This window comes from Epinephelus fuscoguttatus, linkage group LG15, assembly GCF_011397635.1.
Source record: "Epinephelus fuscoguttatus linkage group LG15, E.fuscoguttatus.final_Chr_v1".
Classification (NCBI taxonomy): domain Eukaryota; kingdom Metazoa; phylum Chordata; class Actinopteri; order Perciformes; family Serranidae; genus Epinephelus; species Epinephelus fuscoguttatus.
The window spans coordinates 36,318,871-36,337,858 of NC_064766.1; the positions used below are offsets into that span (position 1 = coordinate 36,318,871).

General features: G+C 39.9%; 1 protein-coding gene across 3 annotated transcripts; it reads right to left on the reverse strand.

The window, feature by feature from the left end:
- Window positions 1-2,233: 2,233 nt before the first annotated feature.
- mylk4a (myosin light chain kinase family, member 4a) lies at window positions 2,234-17,846 on the reverse strand. 3 transcript variants are annotated; one of them, XM_049598868.1, is made up of 15 exons: window positions 16,996-17,846; window positions 13,593-13,730; window positions 13,071-13,164; window positions 11,589-12,021; window positions 10,330-10,664; window positions 8,219-8,324; window positions 7,652-7,745; window positions 7,214-7,323; window positions 6,832-6,973; window positions 4,885-4,955; window positions 4,669-4,797; window positions 4,438-4,590; window positions 4,242-4,320; window positions 3,814-3,868; window positions 2,234-3,549 (listed from the first exon to the last, which is right to left on the reverse strand). In XM_049598868.1, the coding sequence occupies exons 1-14, from the start codon at window positions 17,524-17,526 to the stop codon at window positions 3,815-3,817; spliced, it is 2,469 nt and encodes an 822-aa protein (XP_049454825.1). In that variant the 5' UTR covers window positions 17,527-17,846; the 3' UTR covers window positions 2,234-3,549; window position 3,814. The 3 variants fall into 3 exon arrangements, with proteins under 3 accessions (XP_049454825.1, XP_049454824.1, XP_049454826.1); XM_049598867.1 differs by having other exon boundaries at window positions 10,330-10,667; XM_049598869.1 differs by lacking the exon at window positions 13,593-13,730 and having other exon boundaries at window positions 10,330-10,667.
- Between the last annotated feature and the right edge of the window lie 1,142 nt (window positions 17,847-18,988).

The window sequence follows — 18,988 nt, forward strand, 5'->3', positions numbered from 1 at the left end:
TCTCGTCTCGTCCACTTTCTAGGAAAGAAATTCCGCAAACGAAGCTCAAGCTCATGGCGATTTCAGGTTTCCATACACTTGGAAGACAGTTTGTCGCTCTCATCCATCCGTCTTGTCACTGTCCAGTGCACGCTATATAAATCAAAACTGAATAAAAATGAAAATAACCCCAAAACTGTGAATTATTTTGTCGGCCCTTACAATTTTATGGCCGTGACAGTTTCAAACTACTGGATGTAAAAGTGGTCAACTACTGGGTTTCTATGCTTTTTGGTGGTACAGTTTGCTTTTCTGGTATTTCTGTACAATTAAATACATGTTTCCCATGGTACTCCCCCATAAAGTCTGCACTTATCCTTGACTAACCCTGTGGGTTCTGTAAAATAAGACCTTACTGTCTTTTAAAGGATAGTGCAGACTGAAAATGAAGGTATACTTTGTGGAAACGTAGCTTGAAATGTACACAATTGCTCCTCACATTTCCTCACTGTCATTCTTCTTCATTTTCTGTGTCTCAGCCCTTCCTGTGACCTCTGTAAAAAACTGTTGATACCCACTTTTTTTCCTCCAATATATCTGAGTCAAATCCCCATTCCCCCGACATCATCATCATCCCACACACTCAGTTTATTTTCTCAGGTGTACAAACTGTATTGCGCACACTGGCTCCCTCAGATGCTCTTTATTAGGCTCCTGGAATCAGCTGTACTTTCATCTTGAGTAGGAGTGTGTTTGTGTGTCTAAGGTTTAAATAGACCTGAGTTGAGATTATAAAAATTCCCACCAAAAATAGTGAACTATAGATAGAAAAAAGACTTCTGTGATAGAGAGTGTTGTCCTCTCAGTCAGAGTTTAAAGATGATAAAACTAAATATACCCCAGAGAGAACAAGGAATCCACCCCAGCTGTGTATTTATGGATATATGTGACAGATTAAAGTGCTACGTAATCACAAGCCATTAACTGTTCTCAAAAACATAACACTTAATTCCAGTCTAATATTAAAAAAAGACCTCATTCACAGATACATTTGGAGCTCTTTTCTGATTTGTGACATTCCCTACGACCAATATGACTTTGTAGATTAAAAGAGCAAATCCTGTACTGTATGTCTTATACATTACGATAAAGCATGAAATCAGATTAACATAATTTTCATATACTTTTGTGCAATATCCACCTTTTATATACATCCTCTATATTTTTAAAACTGTGCATTGTTTTCCTGTGTTTACATTTGTTTATACTTATTCTAGCTATAGTTCTAGTTTATCCTCACCATTGTTTTGTTTTATACGCTTAGCTATAGTTGTAGTTTTTCATTATAGTTCTAGTTTTTATCCTTTTATCTTCTTTATTGCTGCTGAACAATGAAGTTTCGTTGTATTTTTTACAATGACAATAAAGTCTCTTATGTCTTATGTCGTATTTTATTTTAAAAAATCCCTTTTTTTTTTACTTCACCTCTTGCTAACCAAAAAAGGTCAGAATCACTACTACAGTATCAGATTTTAGCTTCAACCATGATACTGTAATTACCCTGCATTCATGTGGTGTCAGAAGAATTGGAAAAATTAGATCCCAACTGAAAGTTCACCTGAACGCCCCTTCAAGTTGGAACAGCTCAAATTCTGGTACAAATTTTGGTACGAGTAGTTGAGTTGACATCATATATACAGAAACATGGTGGACGAAAGTACATTTTTACATTTACATTCATATCTTGTGTGTCAATTTTCTGCATACATGTAATTCGTAGTGTGGTATTAGCTGTTGCTGTCCTCGTAGAGTGACTTAGATTATTTCAAAAAGTTATTTTTTTAAGTAATATGATAGCAGTTTTAGGGGATGTACTGGTGCAGCAACAAATCTGGGACAAAAGTCACTTTTTATTGTAACGCTTCAAACTGTTAACACAAATGCTCTGAGCAATAAAATACAACACATCTTCGTAGCGTCCATGTTGTTTCCAAATTACAACTTGAAGCTCATGAACATGACAAAGATGAAAAAATGAATTTCCAACACAGGAAATGGGACCATTTGAGGAGCATGTGAATGCATCATTAAACCTTAATTGCAAGCTATTTATACATGTTTTTTACCTCTTTATTTGCAAGCCACTTGTATTTACTGAGCCTCCTCTGTAAATTCATGAATACATACACTCAGCACTAACATAAATGTTATCAAAGTGGACAAACAACAGTAATAAAAGGAAACATACTCCCGTTTAAGACACAATTTCAGTTTAATGGATGTGTACTCACTTCACAAATACATGCTGAATGTGAAATCATTAACACACGGTGAGGATAATGTCTTTTACTAGCACTCTGTGTTCAACAAGAAAAATGAAACATTCATAATGAAGTTCAATTAAAACCACATAAATGTAGTTCTAACCCTTGATCAACTTATAGGCAGCATTAGGCAGGTAATGTTTTACTTTCAGTTAGTGTTCCTTCACAGAAGGCATTTCTATCATAACTTTGTTTTGTGGAAAAAGCATCTACAGTAACACAAATATGCAGCTAGAGTGAAAAAAAAACAGTTTAAAAAAAGTGATTTCTATGTGTGGCTACTTAAACTGGCTGACAAAACACATACACACACAAAGACATGCAACGAAGGATTAAAACAGCTGATAAGACATAAACGGTGTTGGTTTGTTATACAGTAAAAATGTGCTTTCTATCTAAACACACAGAGAAAGCAGGATGAAACACAAGTAGGAAGGGAATATGGGTAGATCTGACCACACAGGCCTTTTCACTGGAACTATGGTAGCTTCATGTGTAATCTATGTTTAAATAAATAACATTATAAAGTGCACATACTACGGCTCATGACACCGACCACACAAATTCCATTCTGTCCATACGTACAACGCACATCCAACATTGTAAAGAAGTCTATCCCCTAAGATATATATGAGAATCTGAATGTTAAATCTACAGTTCAGCATTTATTTACAACCCGGAAAAAAAATATTGGGTAACATTTGTAACTGAGACGGGAAGAAACGCACCAATCACATAATACGAATCATGCTGTAGCCTTCACACAAAAGCAGTGGACAATAACAGCACAGTGTATTTGGTTAGAGATACATGAGAGTGGCTCAAGGAGTGGGTATTTTTCGAAGTGAAGAAAGAAAGGAAAATGTGCGCATTTCAAGACAAAGGTGCCACACATAAACAAGTTCTATAATAATACATGTGTCATGAGGGTAAGTCCGATTATGACATTAGCACCGTTTTGAAAAGCCATATACGAGGGGATGAAAAATAACTAACACCCTGCACAAATAACCAAAACGATATTCCTGGTATTGCTTTTTTACCCTGTGTTCTCTTGCATCACAATTTTTAAGGAAAATACATTCTCATGAATAATTCCAATTAAACAAAAGTGTGTTTGCCTGTATATTGTCAGTGGATCACATGTCAGGAAAAGGTTTGCCAGAATTTCAGCTCATGCGGCACCGTGCATGGACTGAAAATTGGTCCGAGTGGCCACAGCTGAAGCCGTCACATCATTGTAGCCCTAAAAAAAATATATATAGTGTATTGTAAATGGGATGATTCACGCTTAAAAGGCCACAGCTACTGTGTGTATACTGTAACAGGCAGGCACTGAGTCTGCTGTGCTGCCCTGCACAAAATTTGAGGCATGCTTCCCCCTTGTGGACGTTTTGAGAATATGACTGTGACAGTTCAGTGTTTCAGTGTTTCCTTAACCAAATATAAAACATGTAAAGAAAATCAAAGTACTTTTTTAGTGAAAAGACGAGAAAAAGAACAGACCAACCTCAACTGTCAGTTGTGGGCACGCATGATGATCGCCGGGATCTGCACATAGTTTTCTGTGACATAAAAACATGATGATCATAAATGATTTTTTAGTACAAATTTAAAGCACACTGACAAATAAGATAGGTTTCCTTGTTCTGTAAACATGATTTTATATCTGCAAGGTTGTTTAAAAAATGCTTTTTTTAAAGCATTAAAAGAAACATCAAAATATTAGGAATTTTAACGTATAAGCTTCTAAAAGTGTGCAACAAACGGTCTTATCTTTCCGTAAAGAACAATGAAAGTTACATTTTAGTGCTGTCCCAGATTTTTGTTTATTGATTCAATATGTTTCTGGAGAATTAAGTTATTTTTAAGATCAGCAACACTGCACAGTTTATCAGTTTGTTTACGATAAAGCCAGGCAAGGACTGTGTATTCTACCTTTGTATATAGGCGATGATGAAGGGTCGGGTCAGACAGCCAAGGATGTCTCAAGGCCTCAGCCGCCCCCATCCTCCAACTGATGACAAACACAATGACACGTAAATACTGTGTTAAAAATCACCACACACACACACACACACACACACACACACACACATAGAAGGATAGTGACACAGAATGTGAAGATGGATACCTTTTATTCATGACGAGGAGTCTGGTGATGAAGTCTTTGGCTTCTTCAGACGTATCTATGAACTCTTGCTCCTCAAAGCTCCACTTACAGGACAAGATGTTGTTCAGAGTCTCGTTATCATCGTCCCCGAGGAAGGGACAGAGACTGCTCAGACTATCAGGAAGACACAGACAGTCGCTATTTATTAGCTGCCTGTGCATGTGTGTGAGACGTGTTTGTGCATTTACTTACAGCATGTAGGTGATGACGCCAAGGCTCCACATGTCTGTGTTGAAAGACACAAATTCGTAGTTGACAACTTCAGGGGCGAGGAACTCCGGAGTGCCGAAATTCACTCGCAGTTTCTCACGTGGTTTATATCTATGTGAGGAAAAAAACAAATATGTGTTGTATTATTTCAGTTAAACTGTCAATAAAAATAGAAGCAAATGCTGACACTGTACTTACACCCTGGCGAGACCGAAGTCAATGATTTTGATCTTATTTGTGGCTCTGTTCACACACAGGATGTTTTCGGGCTGAAATATGAAGTAATTGATTGATTAAACTTTGAGTATGGGTTAAAGCTATTGGTCACTTTTATAAAAAACAACTTTCTGACATTGCTGAAAGTGTCACTAAATCCTGACAGCGGTACATGAGACAAATAATCTGTGAAAGAAATCATGTCCCTCTGCCTCCTTGTAGTACTTTTAAGGGTATGATCACACAAGAGCAAATGCAGGAGAGGGACCATCACATGCTGAGGCAATAATGTGAGCAGTGCCAGTTGTGACGCACACAGAAAGCTAGTGTAACACGAGCGTTCCATGTGTGGTGGTTGGGTCACTCTTGTTGACAGTACACAGTAAGAAGGAGACGGATATTCTATTAAGCAGCACTTCACTACTCTCCACACTCCAGCAGTTTCACAACAACCACATTTCCTGGTTAAGCTTCCTTGTTATAGGTCACATGTCTCTTAACTAACCAATGAAGAGCTAGAAGGACTTAGCCTGACCTAAATGAGCGTGAAAATTACTGAGGCAGATCCAGCAAATTATTTAACTGTTTTTATCAATGCTGTTACATATATGCATAAATGTGTAAATAGTTAACTGTACAAAGCAAATTGCTAAAACACATGAATGAAGGTAATTTTTAAACCTTAGCTTGCTAAAAAAAAAAATAAAAAAATACTGCAAAATATGATGTTATTGGTACATTGTCTATTTTCTTTCTTTTTCATAGCCAGTACCACACAATATGGGCTGGTTAGACATGGCAACAGTTAATTTCTTCATTGCACATACTTTTGATATTAGTTGAGGCTGCGATTTTGCCAGTCAAAGTTCACCAAAGTTGAACTCCATGTAATGCAAATTTGTGATTTGGCTTTGCCACTGGAGGCAAATGTTTCATTCGCCCCTTTACTTGCACTGCATGGAGGTAAAAAGGTGGTGAATATTTGCCAATGTTAATTTTGCTAGTGTGTGACCGTTCCTTCACGGCATTTGCATGAATCCACTGTGGCTCGTGTAAAGCAACCAATCAGAGCAGAGGGGGCTCAAACACAGCTGTCAGTTATGTCAATCACTGCTCGTGAACTGCTGTCGGTTAGCATTAACTAAACGTTTCCTATTTCACCTTTCAGATGTTTTCAGAAACATATTTTAGTTTAAATGAAAAGGTTTGTTCCGGACAGTGGGCGGTGCATGGTTTTGGCTTGACTGTTTCAACGCAGCAGCCAAGTCACAAACTTTTTTAATAAGTAGCGACTGACATGATTGACAGCTGCATTAGAGACTCCTCGGCTCTGATTGGCTGTCCTCAAACAGCTTCATTGGCTCCCTGTCCAATACTGCATCCAGTACAAACTCCCCCTCATCACCTACAAAGCCCTCAATAACCTTGCCCCCTCTTATCTCACTGACCTCCTCCACCGCCACTCCCCCACCCACGACTTCGCTCTACTGACTCCAACCTCCTGACCCCCATCACTAGAATCAAGCACCGAACTTTGGGAGACCAAGCCTTCGCTGCCGCTGCCCCAGAAATGCAGACTCCCTACAGACTTTCAAATCACCCATCTGTTCAAACTGGCTTTTCCTTAGTTTCCAACAGTCATTTTTCATTTTTATTTTATTATCATTGACATTTTTCAACACTGTAAAGCATCTTTGAGTGTCCTGAAAAGCACTATATAAATCTAATGCTTTATGATTATTATTATTTTCCTTCAGCCATGGTGATTATTGCAAATGCTATGAGAAGCACTAGGAGGAGGCGGAAATTTTTACCGCCAGGATATAGCGACAGTTTCATTAAATGTGACAAAATCTTATTTTTATAAAAGCTTCCAACTACAGCTTTAAGTCTGTTTTAAAGTAATATCACCTTAAGTGACTTTGTTACCTTTAAATCCAAGTGCAGGATGTACATTTTGTGCATGTGCTGCAGCCCCTCACAGATCTGCCTGATGAAGACAACAGCGTCCAGCTCCATTAACTTGTAGTTTTCATCAATGATTCTGTCAAACAGCTCCCCTCCGCCAACACTAAGGATAGAGACAAATGCATTAAAAACACCACTCAAACATCCCAAACTTAAAGCATTTTAAAATCTAAATTATTGTTTTCTTTTAGCATAATTACCCACATTGCCAAGAAGTAATTTATCAAACAAATTTAACCAAATTTCAACTGGACATTACTGAAGTAACTCGTTAAAGTTTAAAAGTCTACTTGCTGTTTTAAGAGAAAATAAACGTGCTGAAAGTATAAAAGAAGGAGCATACTATTCGAGTACAAGGATGATGTCATTCCTTGACTCATAAGCTGCATAGAGTTGGATCAGGCTGGCATGGTCCAGATTATTCATGACCTGGATCTCATTCTTCACCACCTCCTACCAAAAACACAGGCGCAGACAGACAGATGCAGGAGGAGACAAACGGACGCAGATGCATACAAATACACAGACAAGCGAGCACACACACGGACACGATGAAAGGTGTCAGCTGCTCTCTGCTATAAGACAATGCATCTTCCCTTCTAGGTCAAATATTTCTCGCCTAGGTGAGAAGTATTCCCTTTGCTTCTGTTCCAAGTGGCCTTGTAAGTGTACTAGTGTGGAAAATTGTGTCTGGGCCCCTTTGCTTTTTATATCATGTGGCGTGGCTCTCACTGTAGTATCAATAGAACTGTTTCATCGTGATGTACATCAGGTGCTGTACCTTTTCTTTCTGAGACCGGGCTTTGATGACCTTCGCTGCCAAAGTGAGACCAGAGGAGTTCTCAACACATTTGTGCACCTGGCCAAAACGACCCCTTGATGAGAGGGAAAGAAAAAAATTATAGCTGCAGACACGTCAAATCAAACATCCTGGCAGCCTCGACACAGTTGTGAAACAGGAGACAGACAACGTTTAATGTTTCCATGAGGAATCAAAAACTGATCTTCCGTCAAACGGGAAGGTTTTAGGACAGTGTTGAGTTTAATCTGTTATTTCATTAAATCTGAGCTGGGCTGTGTCTCCTCTTTGAACACTCGGATTAACACTTGGTGATTAGCTACCAGCTGGCACCAGGGATACAGTTTCACATACCACTCAGTCTCGAAGTAAAAATAACTGCCGTGACTCTGGAGTCATGAACCAGTGGAGAGAAGGGGACCGGGGGGAGGGTTGTGCTATTAGGGCTTTATGAGAACCTCTTTCACACTGCCTTTGATCTGTCATAGATCAACTGGTCATCAATAGCTTTCATTTCTGACATGACACAGAGATTTGAAAAGTGCTCACCCGCCCAGGACCTCCTGCCAGTTGATGGTGTAGAAGTTGATGATCTGGTTGGGCTTGGCAGAAACAATGCGGTGATTAAAGGGAGCCACCGGAGGAGGACTGGTATCTAAAGTAGGATGGGGCACCCGAGAAAAGATATAATCTGTTTTAATAAGTTATGAGGAATGTGAGAACAGAGGAGCTTCATTGTTAATTAACCACAGTGAGGCTTTTGGAAGGGTGCATGGCTGACATAATCAAGTTGGCACAGTGTGCATTAGCGTGCTATGATAAACATCAACTCCAGGCACAGTTGTTGTCGTCTAAATATTACAGAGGACACAACACATCCTGTAGTCATACTGCCAGGGCTTTATTTTACTTCATACTGCTGCACTGTATCAGATACTTCATGAAAACTGTAAGAAAGCATTTGATGTTTAAAATATAGCCTGACCAATACTGGATTTTTGAGGATCTTAATGATAATATATTGGTATTAGTATATATTTTTATAGTTTCTGTTGGACGAACTATGAAACTGAAAACTGCAACTAAATTGCCTTAGAACCTACTTTTGCATTTGTGTACTGTAGGTGCAGCTGACATATTCAGTAATACTGATATATCTATAACAACTGGCTGATTTATCCATAGATTGTATATAAAGATCGATGACATAACAGCTTCACTTTGGGAAGCATCTTAATAGCCCCCTGGTGGCTGGCTGCAGTATAGGTCATAAACCCTGCAACCGTCATGTTAGCTGATAGGACATGAGCTAAAACTAAAATATCAAATTACACATCAAATTAACTTTTCCCAAAGATGGTTGCTGTCATTTCAGGTAGTTCAAATGTTCATTTTTCTGATAAGTTTGGTTTTAATTAGTTGTTTGCTATTCAAAGGGGGTGGACGCCACAACTGAAAACTGTTGCTGTGTCTCAAATCGCGTACTTCTGTACTTACACTTAATATTTTGAGTGCATAAGTGGGTTCACACTGAGAAGTATGGAAAAATGCAGTGCACTATGAGTACCCACATGGTGCACTCAAAATGGTCAAGAAGTTGAGTGTGGAACTATGGACACTTCTCACACTCAATGGTCGCCATCTTGGCACGTAGCGGAAGGGGAGGGACAACTTTTCAAACTGGAAATAGCAGCCAAGGACTGTGCGACCGTGAACATCGCTGCATTGTACAAATACATGTGTTTTTGGCACTAAGCACCACTATACTGTTGTCAGGTATAAGCCAGCAGTGTGTTTATTGGGTTAATTTAGCAGTCTGTAATGATTTGGTACCGTGAACAATAACGTGAATGCTAATGCTAGTTTGCTAACTAGGTAATTTGCGGTCATCATTGCCGGTGAGTGCACAATATGCCGTTGGGCCAATGGCACTAATGACATCACCAGTGCAAGATGGCAGCGGACGTTCCCAGGATATTTTAGCTTTATTTTTGTACAATGGGAGGACACGGAGATGCATGGTCAGTCTTTATCCACAGACTTTATTCGTCTAGATTGCAAAATAGCTATAGCAGGGATGACTACCAGAGGGGCATAGGTGACATTTGACCAACTTGAAGGACAGCCAAAACAAAGATAAAAAAAAAAAAAAACTTTGTACTGACTTTTTTTAATTGATTTTAGTCTTTAATGGTAAAACTTCATAAACATGTGGATGACAATAAATTTAATAAACAATATTTGACATTTATTGAAAAAAATATCTTTTGATTCGATTAGTGCATTTTGCCCTTTTTGACCTTCTGACCATCTTTTGGTTTTTGATAAATAACTCTGGATTGGTTTAGAATTCACACATACTATTTTGGCAGAAAGAAAGAGCCCATCAAGAGCTTTCATTTGATACATTTGATACATATATAACTCATTTTCACCCAAATATTACTTATGTGCCTCCTGTTCTCACCTATCAATAGATTCCTATATTTGAGCATTTTATTTTTTTCAAGCCAAGCACACAGGGTCTTTAACAGTCTCCAACATGTAGATTTTTAAATAATTAAGTTATTGTAGCAATGCCTTAAAACAGGGTACATAAAGCTCAATTATCTCAACTTTAAACACCCTACCATGATTAGCTTTAAGGAGTCCTGACTCACCAATAAAGTACTGCTCTGCATCTTCATCACCCTCCTCTTCTGCATCCTTTTTGGCAGCATTTTCCTTCAGCACTCTCTCCAACCTTTCTTTGAGGTCTATCTGGAATTCAACTCCGTCTGCCTTGAAGACGGCCCAGCCGTCAGACTCAAGCTTCTGTTCATCCCCCTCGTTTTCTTCCTTCTTCCCCTCCTCCACCTCCTCCACCACCACCTGGCTCTTAGTGTGGTCCCCCACCACAAAATGTTCCTCAGTCAAACCGTTCTTGGTGTTCATGCTGGTGACCTTTAATATCTGGTCCTGCTCAGGCTCTGGGGTGGCATCTTTGTGGTCATCACTGCTGGAGGAAAGTTGTGGTGTTGTTTTATTGGCTTATGTATTATCTGGGACACACTGTAGATGTGGTTAAAGACACAATTTATTTTCGTTTTTTTTTTTTTTAAGAAAGGCATTTTATCAATAAAATGACTGGGTAATTGAAATACACACATACCTATATAATAGATTGTAGCGAGTCACAAAACAAAACCTTGCATGTGTTAGCTATAGCCCAAATGATCCTGCCAAGGTTTATCTGTAGGATCTCTAAGATATAACTGTATTCATAACAGATTAATGAACTGCTGAATTAAAAAGATTAAGACAGAGAATCAGTCATAGTCTTTTACTTTTTTCAGTCATTTTTGCTCCAATTTTTTGCTTACTTTTGGATTAAAAACAAATATTTTTGATAAGGTAATCAATGTGATCAGCTGTCTTGCTACTACTATTTGCTTCTGTTGTGCACTGTGCAACGCTCTCTGCTGATTTCCACTCTCCGCTCACCACTTTTTGATCACAGTGGTTCAAAACTGGGTGAAATGGGCAATTTCTCTAGATATCACCAAAGTTTCAACAATCTTGAATGGAACCAGTTTAAAACCAGAGCTAAAACTTGGTGAAAAAGGGATACCAGGGCGTTCTTTTCAAGAACCCTTTCTACAAATAAGGGTTCTTCAGAAGCAAATGGTTGTAGGAAGAAACTCAACCCTCCAGGAGGAACCTGAACCTTTATTTCTGAGAGTGTATAAAACTGTAAAAATGGCCGTCACAGTTTCACAACGTGACATCATCAAATGTTTCTCGTGTTCGAACAATGGCCCAAATCCCCAAATATTCAGCTGACTATAAGGTAAGACAAAGAAAGGCAGCTAATTCTCATATCCGTTTTTTTTTGCTGACAAATCACTTGAGTTCTTTTTTGGGGTTAAATATAAATTACCTGGTCGCAGTCTTCTCTTCTTTCTCTTTAGGGGCAGCAGGCAGCTCCGGGGCTTTGGCTACTTCCTCATCAGGAGCAGCAACCTTTTCCTTCTTTTCCTCTGGAAGCTTTTCTTCCTCTTTCTTCTTCTCTACATTAAGCTTGGGTTTCTTCTCTGTGACTGCTGCCTCCTGCACCTTCTCCTTTCCCTCCTCCTCCTCACTAATGGCCACAACACCCTCCTGTTTCTCATCCGCAGCCGCTTCGGTATCTTCACGCAGGTAGTTCACCAAGTTGCAAGCAGAGGTATCCGGTTGTTGATCCTTAGGGGCCACTCCAGCCTCCAGATCCAGACATCCAGGGGCGAGCTGGTGACCCGACTTCTCAGCATTCTCCCTGTTGAGCTTCTGCACCTCATCGAGAAGCAACGCCTGCTTCTTCAAGGAAATATTTTCTATAAAAAGTCAAAACATGTTTTGGATTTAGCCTCGCACAACCTGTTAAATACCGTGAGAGGTTATAAGGTGCATCATGAGGTTTCAGTCTGACACTCTGAGCTTGGTTTCTGTGTCACAGTGTAAATGCTTGTCGGCCACAGCTGTATATGTAATAGAATATCACTCTAACACAGCAACACGTTTTCACATAAAAGGTCTGGGGGCAAAGTCATGTTTTTACATCTCACTTAGTATTTTAACTAGACACCAGAGTTCAAGCTTTGCCGTTTTTCTGTAGAATTTAGGGTCCAATGTGAATAACTGAAGGGGATTTATTGGCAGAGATGGAATATGATATAATAACTATGTTTTTATCCAGTGCATAGTCACCTAAAAACATGAATCATTGCGTTTTTGTTACCTTAGAATGAGCTATTTCTATGTACATAGAGAGACAGTTCTCGTTGAAGGAGATAGCCATGTTGCACCACCATATTTCTTCAAAAACCAAGAATGGAAAAACCAAACACTGGCTCCAGATAGGGCCATTTGCGTTTCATGTTGGCTACCGTAGTTAGCAACCCTTCCATGACGAGCCAAACAACGTCGGAAAAACACTGTTTTTTAAATGTGAAACTGCTTTATGCAGTGTCTTTCCCAGTTTAAATCACTCAGTCCATTTGTTTTGGAGAGGAAGAGACCTCTGTTGGTAATTTGGCCCCTGATAAAAACCTACTAAAGGTCTGGCTCTTAAGTTATCAGAAAAAAAGGTGAGCACACATTAGCAGGTGCTGGGCAAGCAGCCAAACAGCATTGGAGAAACACTGATTTGTAACATGAAACTGCTTTATTCAGTGTTTTTGCTGGTTTCAGTCTCCTGATCTGTTTGTTTTGGTGAAGAGGAGACCTCTGTGGTTAATTTAGCTCCTAGTATAAACCTCCTGAAGAATTAACACTGAATAAAAACCGGGAGAAGTTTCAGCTAGTTGTAATCTGCAATTCTCACCACCACTAAATCCCCCCAATGTTACACTCTATTTCTTTAACAGTTTGTTGATTTCAGCACCTGCTGTGTCTGGAGGCTTCATCTTCTTTTGAGCTTTCAAACCCTTAGGGCTCAAAGAGGGCTTATCCGTCCCATCCCCTTTGTGGTCTTTGAGCTACGAAATACAAATGACAATCAGTCAAACGAGAAATCTAGACAGGTGTGTTAGCATTTTTTTTTACAATCTCATAGAAATGATCTCAGGAAGATTTTGACTTTTGGAATTTCTAGGTTTTTCTTCATCATAACTTTGCTTTATGTCTAAAATAAAAATAAAAAAAAGGAATCAATCAGGTCGGTTCTTTTACTGCTCCAAACCTAAATTTAAAGAGATCATTGTTTTTTTTCTGTGCCAAATGAAGAGTATAGCTCTCCTCTTGTCAAGAAAATCAGCACAATATTATTTACAGTATAAAGCCAGCCCTTTGAGTTAAAACATGAGAGCCAGCCTGAAGCCAGAAATGCACAAGCACATATTTACATAATAAAAACAAAGAGAAAAGTTCCTACATACATTCAGGCTTTAAGCACAATAAAACGTACAAATTTTCCACATTTGGGACAGGCGAGGAAATGCTTTGGTCCATGGAGCTTTATCCTGTGAGAAGGCTTTGGAGAACTGGGCTCACATGCAGGAGTTATCTCTTGGTTCCCTTTAATGGCTTTATTAGAGGTAGATTTCTAGTAAAAAGACAAGATGGCAGCGCTTAGTAGGGTTATATGAATAAATGCACATGGAACGGAAGAAATATCATGTTGAGAATGAATGTAAATGAGAGAGACAGGAGGTTGAGATGATGAAGTTAGGGTCACATGTAACATGAATCACAAATCTAATAAATAATTCGATGAAACACACCACAACAAATAAATCAAACATTAAATAATATTAGTGATGTGACAGATAAAATAATGACAAAATATAAGCAACACTACCTCTGTTTTCGCCTCACAGATTAGCACATTTATTGCATGTCTCCATGCACAGACTGACTTGTATAATGGCATGCCTTTGATTATTCATAGCAGATGGATGGCCAGTGGAGGGGCGGTGAATTTATAGCTTATCACTTGTCGCACTCAGCGATGGAATGCAATGCTGACCCTGAGTGGAAAATATTACATGCAACCGTAGGCTGTTGTTCAAATTTCTCAGCTGAGCAAACTCACTAAACACTCTCAGATCAGGTTAGCATGGAAAAAACTGTTTGAACCCGCGGTGTCGTGCATTTGTTCTCTGAATGGTGTCGTAAGGGAAACAGCGGAGGGGATATTTTCAGTGCAGTGTTTCCCCAGTGACAGCAGTGTTTTCCGGGGGATCAAAACTCTGATTGGGAGACTGGGGAAAGCGTGAGGGGGCCATAGAAGTAGTAGTTACTTGCAAAACATCTCACACCTCTGGAGATGGAGGAAGATGGAGCAACCACCTGACAAGTGCCCTGACGGCCTCGGAAATTCCCTGAAATGTGAGTCACACGGGAGCCATCAGGTTGGTATGTGGCCATTAATCATCAGGATGCAAAGTAGCCATAAAACCATGACCCAAATATTAAGTTGGCTTGAATTCAATAAGTTATATCTCAATTTAACACAAGTATGAACACAAAAACTTGACTGCACTGTTGTACACTGTGCACTTTGACATAAATACTCCCTCAAGTATGTGATAGCGTAACATCGCAACCACTAAGGTGAGTTTACTCTTTGCTTGTAGGTCATAGATGTAAAGAGATATGACTAAAGTTCTGGAGCTACGCAAGTGATAGGAGCGTGGTGATAACGTGCTTCAGGGCGTCTGTGAGTGCAGCTCATGCTCCTGATGCCAAGCAACACTTAGTGACCTTTATATAAGGTCACATAAGTGGGGGCGCCTGTGGCTCAGGAAGTACATCAGGTCGTCTACTAATTAGAGGATCATTGGTTCAATCCCCGGCTCCTCTAGAATACTAAACCCCAAATTGGATGGGAAATGTCTAAAAGCTGAGTACCGTAGCCTCGGCAACCAGTGTGTGAATGTGTATTGCAATGTAAAAGCACTTTGAGTAGACTAGAAAGACACTGTCCAAGTCTATGATTCTATAATAAAGACAAAAACCTGTTTGATTCTGAGGTGATGTCATTCTCCCATTTAAATGCATTTAAGTCACCCAAGCCAAAGTTGAAACTTAGTATTTCACTGCTGGAAAGATTGCCTTTTCATAAAGCTAGGGTGTCTAGAAAAAACACTTTCTAAATTAGCACTAAATCCCCAGAGAAAACAGAGAAAAAAGGCAGTGTCATTCACTTCAACTGCAAGAATGCACTGCGCCACACCGGACCAAAAAAAAACAATCCCACTGGTAGGTGACTGTTTTTTCGCAGGTACAATATGGCAGCCAGCTATTAACAAACAATCTTGGATTACAGTTAAACTCTAAGCTAAAATATGTTTCTGAAAACATTTTAGAATAGACATAGACAACGCAGTAACTGCTTAGTTTTTGTTTTTGTTTTTTTATATCAGGATTTTCAGACTCCAATTTTACAAAAGTAAACAGTATGGCGACCACCTCTTGTTCACAGATTCTCATATTACAGCCAAACAGTGCACTAAAATGTGTTTCAGAAGAAATTTCAGGTGAGAAATACACAATACAGTGACAGAATCATGGTTTAATCTGATCAGCACTGCTTAGTTTCACCATTTGATCTGAGTTTCTCAAGCTGCAGAGGTATCTTTAGTTCAAGCAAAAGCCCAAGAGCCAGCAAAAAACCACTAGATGCATGTTTGAGCTGAAAGATGAGCAGGGAGATCTGGGCGCTGGCAAGATGGAGGGAAGTTTATCACAGTTAATATACACATACTACCTACATTATTATGACACAAAGCTGCTTAAGATGTTAAGTTTAAAGTCCTCACCCTGACAAGTGCAAAGTATATTTACATGAGTAAATATTTACTTGTTTTTACTTTTCTGAACCTGTACCAGAATTCCTGAAACAGTTTAATACAGACGTTTCCTGGAACCTGTAAATCAATGGTGCTGTGTTGCACTATCAGCAGGACTCCCAGTAAAATTTTATGAAGAGCTATTTTGCGCTGCAGGAAGTAATTTGCAAAGAATCACATGGCACAGACTTAATTCATTACTGTCTGTTACCCACTGTACAAAAGGAGTGAGTCAGTGAGAAAGAGAAAGACGGGGAGAAAGACTGACTCATCACAATGTGTTGACACCTGACTTGTGGTGAGCTGAAGGGATTATAGCCCTCTACACCACAAACACAGCAGCTCCGATCCAAAAACAGCATTTCTAAACTGGGCCGCTCACATTTTGCCCCTGGCCTCACCTCTCTTGCCCTGCAGGGGGGTCCAAGACTGAGCCTCGTGCCAAGAAGGCCACTGCACTCAGCATGAGTAGGGATGCAATAAGTGAGTTTAAACGGGGTTTCATTAAAGCTATAAGTGAAATATATTTATTGTGATGCTGCTTACATAACGCTATAAAATTAGCATTCTTAATTACTTTATCTACAGTCAGCTAAGTGTAAACATGCTGAATCCCAGACTCTACCTTTCACCCCGGCCCCATTATATGGGGTGTCTCACACTCAGGCCAAGTCACATTCATGGGCAGGAGAACTGTTTGAGTAGTCAGCTTTGCTGCCCTGATCGTTTTCACATGCACTGCCAAGAACAAGATCTTTGTGAGCTCTGAGAAGTTATATAATAGCATCTTTTGCACCACTAGAATGAGATTAGATGCCCTGTGATACCTGATGATACAAAGTTCAAAACACAAGATGTGCACAGTGTCAAATCAAAACTTGGATTATCTTTCTCCAAACCCTACTTTATGCAAAAAGGAACATAATGCAGCCTTTGCACATTTTCTATACAGTAGGTTCACACTTTAAGATAAGACGTGTTTTTGAGTTTCAGCATATTTCAGGCTCTTACTCTCACCTTGTCAAGCTTCTTGTTTTCCGTGTCCATAGAGGATTTCCTCTTAATGGCTTGCTTGCCTTTATTGTCTTTTTGTTTGAGGCCCTTCCGAGCCGCAGGGCCTTTGAGGATCAGCTCCATAACCTTGGAACTCTTCACCGTCTCCCCAATGAAGCTGATCACCTGCTGCATGCCGAGGACCAGTTTTTCCATCCCATCGAGCTTCTCAGCCTGCTGCTCGGACCGCTGGTTCACCGCCGACATTATGGTGCTCATCTCCTTGCATATCGCCCTCACCTCTCGCCCCATGACCTGGGTCTGGTTCATCATCTTGGGTGGAAAATGGATCTCCTCCTTGTCCACCTTCAGATTCTCCATATCGTGTTCAATGTCGTCAATGTCCTGAGACATTCCATCCAGTCGGCTGAGAACCTTTTCTTGAATGTTGATGAGCCTGTCCATCTTGCTGCTGAGCGACTCAATCCGATTGTGGATGAAGTCCATGCTCGCACCATTGCCATCTCCTGTTGTGTTCATTACCAAGGTACTCATGATTTCCGATGATATAAAAATCACGTTAAGACACCAACTTGAGATAAAAATAGGACCAATAGTGCCCGTGAAACAGACGAAAAGACTTTTTCAAAAACCGTAGCCAGCTCTACCTTTCGGTGTTACCCACTGGTGTGTGCAAACTACTGAAGATACACAAAAGTGGAACGGTGGAAGAGGAGTGTTTCAGGATCCAAAAAATCACCAGCACAGCAGATGAAAATCTTACACCTCAGGTACAGTGAGTTCTGACTAGTGTTAAGTCCAAAAAACCCTCTGTGTTTCTCTCACACTTTTTTCTCTCCCTGGCGCCTGCTTCTCTCCACACTACAAATGGTATTAAGAATGGAGTGAGCCGGTGTCCCTAAATGTAAACGGACAGCCTACGTCAGAAGGGGTCAAGTGTTTGGGGTGGGAGCTTGGCACTGCTTTGGCTATGAGACATCTGAGAGCCTTTAAGTGTTAAGCCCACCACTGTCACTCCCCCATAGGTGTCAAAGTGGTCACTGTACACAGGACTTCTTCAGTGTGTAACCTAAGTGTGACAACGCTCATTCATTTCTCCTCTTCAAATTACAATGACATTAACTCCTTTTAACAGGTGGAAACATCTGGTCCCAAAGTCTTGAATGGACCACACACGTGTCCAAAAGGACAAAATAGAGATTTTATTGTCATTTCTAAATACAAGACATGTTGACAATGAGTAATAATCAAATAATATTTATGGCACTGAAAAGTCTGAATGCCTCTGGTTATTCGGCACAGCTGTACGTAAGTGTGTACGTTTACGACTGTGAATGAGAAACATGTTGCAATGCAAATTCCTTCCTTATCTCTTGGATGCCAGTAACTAGCACCCAGTGCTGACGGAATAAGGGAGCCTACAGTAAGATGTTTAGCTCGTCTGTTGAAAGAGGAGATGGGTGACCTGGATGAATTATGTGATGCCTACTCACTGATAAAAACATCCACTGACTGAGAGTATGAGAGTAAGGGATCCATTTTAACTTAGCTCTTGTAATATGACCGTTATCCATGTTTACTAATAACCAAAATATGGATGATTTATTCAAACAACAACATGTGTTCATGTCAGCAGCTTAAATTCCTACAAAGACACTGAACTAAATGCTATAGGCAAAGTTATCTAACAAACTAGATGCTGCGGTGCACTTGCAGTTGATTAAACAAACTATTCCCTGACAACTTTGCCAAACTTCACCAACTCATTTTGTTCCTATAAGTTCACAGATGATAGAGCTGATCCAGCTTTGCTCATGCCACCGTGAAATACTTTTGACAACAGGGGCACAGACGGCAAACTGAGCCAGGATGACCCCAGCCAAACTCCCTCTTACGTGTGTGGACTTGGCAGATAAAGTTGAGTCCGCTGGGGTAAGGTGAGGGGAAGGAAATGAGGAGGAGTTTACCTGTCAGCTCGTGTTTGATAACCAGTCAC